This window comes from Austrofundulus limnaeus, unplaced genomic scaffold (assembly GCF_001266775.1).
Source record: "Austrofundulus limnaeus strain Quisiro unplaced genomic scaffold, Austrofundulus_limnaeus-1.0 Scaffold335, whole genome shotgun sequence".
Taxonomy (NCBI): domain Eukaryota; kingdom Metazoa; phylum Chordata; class Actinopteri; order Cyprinodontiformes; family Rivulidae; genus Austrofundulus; species Austrofundulus limnaeus.
The window spans coordinates 558101-565857 of NW_013952737.1; the positions used below are offsets into that span (position 1 = coordinate 558101).

Here is a 7757-nt window from a genome sequence, read left to right on the forward strand (position 1 = left end):
TCACTCGTACGCACAACTTAAGAACAAATCTGTGCGTACAAACGGTTCTTACATGAGGCCCATTGAATCTGTATGTGCATAATTTGAAATTGAATGCACTATTTGAAAATAAATGTCACTAAATTGAAACTAAATTTAATGATTTGAATTTGAATTAATTTGCTTTGATACTATATTTTAGTTTATTTAAAATTCAGTTTGACTACTTTCACTTTCAGTTCCATAATTCAATTTCAGTTCCAAAATYCAGATTTTTGTGTCACGCATCCTGGTCCTTCAGAAAGTCAGCCTGAGTAATCAAACACAGATACACTGATTTGTTTCACTTCAGTAAAGTTTCCCTTCTGTATGTAACAGAGTTGATGCAATCCTCCATAAAAGTGACAAAAAGAGAGTTATTTTATTGCAGTAATTAATTTTACCTATGAAAATGTTAYATTTACATCACATCATGGATGTGATGYGTCTCACGTGTGCTCAGTTCCACGTTCATTGGGATRTATAAAGGAAAGGTGCGCATAAACAYGTGTGCRCACTGTTTTATACATCTGAATTTCTTTGTGCACTTTACTAAATTTGAACCTRTGCCAACTTTTAGTGTGAAAGCTGCACACTCCTTTATGTATGAGGGCCCTGGAGGTTTGGTTGCCACAAGACCTGGGCACCTTACAGTCTGACCATGAAGTCCTCTGAGTCAAAYGTGAGGCTGTCTGTCCAACAGAAGCAAATCTACAACTGAATGGCTGAGAAAATTTTAAAAATCAGACTGAAATGCTTTTGTGGAACTTTAAGAAAAGTGTACAGAAATAAACATCTGCAAACTTCACTGAACTGAGGCAATGCTCCACAGAAGAGTGGGCCAGAATTCTCCTCAGACCAAATCAGAAAGCTGGAAGAATTTCAGCTTCTTTGATGGTCTATTCATGTCAGATATGCAGGAGAAAAGCAGGGCCTTTCCAAGTGGCGGCTTTGTGTCTTTGTGTGTGTCCACAGACTTGCTATGAAACTGATCTGATCCCTTCGACTAAAAAGGACGCTCCTTTTTTTAGACATTCAAGTTCTACTCCCCCTGTGGCGAGTCTCTGCAGAAGAATCTAACATGGAGAGCTCCAAGTCAGGGGTCAAATATAAGAACGTGTGCTGATTGTTGGCAACATCTCTGCTCCAGCTGAGCAAAAGTTTGATTAAAACCTAAAAATATGAACCTGAAGGGGTGTAAAGTAGTCTCTGGCTTTTTACTGAACATTTGAGTCAGCTATATTAGAACAAGATTTAAACTGTCCTGAAGTTGGAGCTAGTTCATATTCTTCTCATGAGTTTTTCTTGACATCAGTATGGAGATAAATTAGTCTCAAAAGAATTCAAACTAGTGAGTGACAAGATTTGCATGCACATGAGCTCTCAGTTTATCCTTGTCTGTGATTTTGACTTTTGAGATTTTCTCACTGCTGCAGAGTCACATGTGAAACGCTGCGTTCAAGGCTGGTGAAAAGCTGGGACAGCAGAGCTTCATCACATTTACTGGTTTAATGGGAAAATACATAGTTGAATTATAAACCCTATATTAAAACACATATACAGTGACATTACTGGGTTCCAAAAAAATGACATTTTGTGGCCTGTATGGCTGAAATAAACAACATAAAATCAGTAGGTTCAAAATTTATTAAAATAAATTAATATAAAATCTCAATTGTAATGAAGTTATGACAATGTATGAAACATTACTAAAAACAGAATGATTTGCTAAACCTTTTCAAACTATATTTAATCGAATACACTACAAAGACCAGTTATTTAATGTTCAAACTAATAAACTTTTATTGTTTTTTTGTAAATATTCTCTCATTTTGAATTTGATGCTGCAAAACATTCTAAAAAAAGCTGGGACAAAAGACTAGGGACGTTAAGGAATACCCAAAAAACACGTCGATGAATCATTCCACAGGTGAACAGGTTCATTGGAAACAGGTGAGTGTCATGTTTGGGTATAAAGGGAGCATCCCCGAAAGGCTTACTTGTTCACAAGCATTAATGGGGTGAGGTTCACTTCTTTGTGAACAACTGTGTGAATGTATATTTGCAAAAAAATAAAACAAAACAAAAGAAAACCAAATAGAGTTTATCCGTTTGAACATTAAATATCTTGTCTTTATAGTGTATTTGGTTAAATATAGGTTGAAAAGGATTTGCAAATCATTGTATTATGTTTTTTATCTATGTTTGACACGACGTCCCAACTTCATTAGAAATTGGAGTTAGTTTTTACACAAAAACAATCTTCTTTTGGAAAAACTACTAGAAACATAATTTCATGTTTTTGCATGAATTGTACATTTGAAATGAACTATGTAAAATGATGTTTTTCTGATGGTTGTTTGTGCGCTCAAATCTTTTGAGACTAATTTGCCTCCATAAATTTGACACTGATGCTTACTGACCTGGCTGGTAGAAGGAAGGAGAGAGCTCTTTGGCCACCAGTCTGGCAATACTGGACTCACTGTTGGAGGCCTGAGCTGCTTGATCCGCTCCTTCTGACTTGGCCTTTGCGTGGGCTGACCTGCAGGTGAGAGGTGTGACACAAATCAGCAACAGTCACTCATGTTTTCTTTTACCAGACTGATATTTAGATGAACTAATATAAAGTTTCTAAAGACTAGTGGATCTCAAACTTGCAAAAAAATGCAAACATAAATCAATCTGTTTTTCAATCTTTGAATGATGAGAAATGATGGAGTTGTAGCTGTTTAGGTCTGTCTTGGTCTGTCAATTGCAATAAATCCTGTTGACCATTCACGGAGTACTTTTTATTTTTGGATCACGTGTTTCTGTTTTGGTCAAACAAAGATTTCCACGACAGGCCAAACTTTGAAAATAACATTATTGCTGTTCTCACACAATATTGTGAGACGTCACACTCAGAGGATGTGTTCTGCTTAATTCTCAGAGGTACTGCTTATACTTAAAATAAAGTAAAAGCAATACCTGAACAGAAAAGCGCTTTGGTAAAAATTTATTTCTCTACAATAAAAGGACTGAAGTAAAAGTCATAAAATGGCTCACAATAACTGGGAAAGTAAAAGTATTTTTAYACACACTCTAAGAAATAGTGTTGAACTTACTGAACCAAACTGGTTCCATTAAATCAGGTTGAGTGAATTTCTTTATATTTACTAAACTAGGTTTAGTGGAACCAGTTGACATAATTTGGTTCAGTAAATTCAACACTTCATTTTATAGAGTTCATATCAATGAGTTCTGTCATATTTAATATTGTAACGTGTAACTACAGGGGTTAGACAATGAAACTGAAACACCTGGTTTTAGACCATAACATCCCTTTCAGACAGCTTCCTCTTGCGTCCACAGTTAATCCTGTTGGATGTGGTTGGTCCTTCTTGGTGGTATGCTGACATCACCCTGGATACCGTGGCTCTTGATACATCACAAAGACTTGATGTCTTGGTCACAGATGCACCAGCAAGACGTGCAACAACAATTTGTCCTCTTTTGAACTCTGGTATGTCACCCATAATGTTGTGTGCATCTCAATATTTTGAGCCAAATTGTGCTCTTACCATGCTAATTGAACCTTCACACTCTGCTCTTACTGGTGCAATGTGCAATTAATGAAGACTGGCCACCAGGCTGGTCCAATTTAGCCATGAAACCTCCCACACTAAAATGACAGGTGTTTCAGTTTCATTGTCTAACCCCTGTAGGTGTTAAAATTTAAAGAAAATAAATAAAAGTATAATTTTTATGTATTGAATGTAACAAAAGAAAAGCAAAAGTTACAATTAAAACATACTCGTTAAAATCATACATCCTCAAAAAATAACTTACCAAATACTGCAAGTACTTGTTACAATAGACAAACAAACATCATAGCTTTCACCCAGACTTAGTGATAATAAACACCAGTTAACCTTTCATCTGTGATTTTAGTCTGCAGCAGGAAACCAAAGTAGAAAACCCACACATGCTGGATGACAAAAAACACGCATCAGAAAGGCCTCAGCTGGGAGTCAAACCTGCAACCTTACTGCAGCCAAGCGGCAGTTTGAACCAACCACACCACCGTGTTTCATGTTGGAACTTTGAGTCAAAGTTCCGACATGAAAAAAGGAATAAAAACTGTTTTTGTGCTCTCTTTAGCTGTCTGAAATGCTTACAGTAGGTCAAATACCAACTTTCCTTGTATGTCAGAAACAAACACTCATCTGGAATCAAAGGTCAGCTGCATTATGATCTGACATATAACATTTCACTGAGCGTGTAATTCAGGTTCAACAACGGAGCAGCTTTTACATCTGAGACCCTGCAACCTCATACACAGATGTTGCAGTTTTGCCTCTCTGCCCATGTGTATCAATTTTTTTAACTTTAACTCACAGGCCTCATTAATAGCCACTAACAACACATTCTACTGGTCCCATGACAATATTACACTCATTTGGGTGAAAACAAGATGGCGGGATCCCAGTAAAAAGCTTCTACAACAACTCTCATAAGAAAAATGGCCAAAGTATAATCCAAATTACACTTCATTTTTGAAACCAGTGTATTTATGCACAGTTACATCTTTAAGCCATGCAAATTAGACAATTTTATTACAACTGAAGCTAAGTACAATGTCAGTAAAGATAAAGTCCTCATTTGAGGACATTGGGACTATAATTTCATTATTAATTGTGTCATGAGGTTGGATAAACCTGTGAATATTTAGAAGAGTTCACAAATGTAAATAGATAGTGAAAGTGGTATATGTGGTCACAATTTTTATTGAACAAATCTGGAAATATTTAGAACAGTTCACAAGCATAAATAGTTCTTGCAAGTGATACATCTGTTCAACCAATTTATTATACCAAGGATGTTCTGGTTCAATGGTCTGTGATTTCCTGCCATTATGTATGGGATAAATCTTGTGACAGCAGGAACTGAATTTGAATTCCTCCGATTGAATCTGAATGTGCCTAATTTGAAATTGAATGCATTGGTTTGAAAATATATTTCACTAAATTGAAACTGAATTTAATGATTTGAATTTGAATTAATTTGCTTTGAAACTGTATGTTGGTTTATTAAAAATTCAGTTTGACTACTTTCACTTTCAGTTCCATAATTCAATTTCAGTTCCAAAATTCAGATATTTGTGTCACACATCCTGGTCCTTGAGAAAGCCAGCCAGAGTAATCAAACACAGATCCACAGATTTATGTTTCGCTTTGGTGACGTTTCCCTTCTGTATGTAACAGAGTTGATGCAATCCACTATAAAAGTGACAAAAACAGACAGTTATTTTATTGCAGTGATTAATTTTACCTATATGTAGAAAATGTTACATTTACATCCAGTCATCGATTAGTGAGCAGCAGCATCTGATCAATATGTGATCCATGATGTGATGTAATTTAAATAATTAACAGGAGTGGATAGGAGTGGTTTAATGGATAAAAATAACTGAGTATCATCAGCATAACAATGGAAATTTATCCCATGCTTTTTAATAACTTTACCTAATGGAATCATATACTGTATAAAGTAAAGAGGATTGGTCCATGAACTGAACCCTGAGGAACTCCATGACTAACTCTGGTGTAAGAAGAAGATTCATTATTAACATTAACAAACTGAAATCTATCAGTTAAATAAGACTCAAACCATTTTAGAGCTGGTCTTGTAATCCCAATATCAAGTTCAAGTCTACGTAATAAAATATTGTGATCAATTGTATCAAATGCAGCACTGAGATCTAACAGGACAAGAATGGACACAAGTCCACTGTCTGAGGCCATGAGAATATCATTAGTAACTTTCACCAGTGCTGTTTCTGCAATGCATTCCAGAGCATTCAATTTCAAATTATGCACATACAGATTCAATTCAAATTCAATTTCTGCTGGCACAAGATTTATCCCATAATTATGTCACATAATATTTACTTCAAACTGAGAAGCAATCTGAAAGTTGTCATTGATGATGATGATGATGCACTTCACTGATCTTGCTCTGGTCTACAGCTGGCTGCTGTATTGCCAAAATAACTAGGAAAATGGCTATCATAAAGTTTCTCAAGTTTTGTATGGGAATTGCTAAGGTATTCCTCAAAGAGCAAGACTATTTGAGACCCGGTGTCCTCATATGAGGACATCATTTTTTTTTTCTAAAATCACTTCCTGTACCACGACAGAATCTAGTTATTATACAGTACCTATTAGGTTCTAATAATCCCATTTATTTTGGAGAAAGAAAAAATGCACATCAAACAAAAGCTTGGGTCACAGGAGGATACTGAACATAGAATTAGGACAACTCTGTCATGAGGTGTCCACAGAAGTTGTCCGAACAATCTTTTTTTTTTAGATTAGTGAATGAGTTTAGGTTTCTTGATGACAAATCTAATAAATGACTTGTTAAAGTGATTCAAGCTGCAAGGTACTGAAATGTTATCAGCATAAAATCCTGACTGCAGAAGCTTTAAGATTCCTGAGGGCTAGGATTTTTATTTTTCCRTTATTTAACTAATGCCACTGAGATCACAGATCTCTTTTGCAAGGGAGGCCTGGGCCTGAATGCAACATATTGTACATGTTTTTGTGTTGTGGGGAAAACTGAAGTACCCAGAGAAAAACCACGCAAGGACAAGGAGAACATGCAAACTTCACACAGAAAAATCCCAGGATCGAACTGGGAATTAAACCCTCTTGCTGTGAGGCGTTGGTGCTAACCACTGATCCATCGTGCTGCTTATCTCAGTCTTACTCAGTAAATCTTTCACAGGATGTAGAAATCATGGTGTGTTTATTAATATTCAAATAATCACATTAAAGGTGTGATCAAACCCTCAGTCTTTCATAAAAGCAGCTTGAGATGAACAGTTTCTGTGAAGGTGTTCACATTTATTTATACTTCAGTCAGACCAAGTTACAACTGTGAGTGAGTATGTACATWACTGAACGTTCTATAGAATTACATCTGTCCATAAATGATCAGTAACCAGGAGGCAGCATTAGACTGACTGTGTCCTTCAACAGATATTTAATTACAGGAATAATTTTAAAAAGAAGTTCAGAAAACTATAAGGTAAATAATGTAAGTGTCGTGCTCAAGGACACTTCATCATTGAGCATCAAACCCTTCATCTTTAAAGGGGAGGAGACAATCTAACCACTGAACTACTGGGACACCAGTCACTTCATACAGAGCTGTGAAAACCTGAGTAAATAACATCTAGTTTATAAATGACACAAACCAACCTGACTTATGTAAAAAGTAATCACCCTCTTTGTTAAATCAGAAGTCAACTGTGATTATTTTGACTGAGTCTCACTCAGATCTGCAGAATCAAGAAATCACTTAAACTGAACCCATATCCAAGTGGAGAAAACACGGATCAGAGATGAACCTTCCCAATTGACCAAAATTACTCCAAGATGCATGAACAACTCCTCCAGGAGGTCCCAAAAGAACTCAGAACAACATCTAAAGTCCTGCAGTTAAGGTTAAAGTGTATCTTACCCCCCCTGTGAAAAGATAACTCCGCCCCAAGGCGAAATTTGAAAAATGCATCAAAGTGGGTAGGGGAGGGGGTGTGGGTAGAGGAAGGGGGGGTTAGAGAGCGGAGGTGTGGCCAGGACGAGAGAACGTGACAGGCAGCTAGCATTAGCATAATTGATGCTACATGGAGAGTGACCACAGTATCGCTACATCTGTGAACGTCTGAGGTGGAGGATTTTCACCCCACACCAGCC

General features: G+C 36.5%; 1 protein-coding gene across 1 annotated transcript in view; it reads right to left on the reverse strand.

Annotated features, from left to right (window-relative positions):
- jph2 (junctophilin 2) overlaps window positions 1–7757 on the reverse strand; it is a gene marked incomplete in the record, with an annotated part of 53039 nt that overhangs the window by 20584 nt on the left and 24698 nt on the right. Inside the window, 1 exon segment of the mRNA XM_014022552.1 lies at window positions 2442–2560. Coding sequence (XP_013878006.1) covers window positions 2442–2560 — 119 coding nt within the window.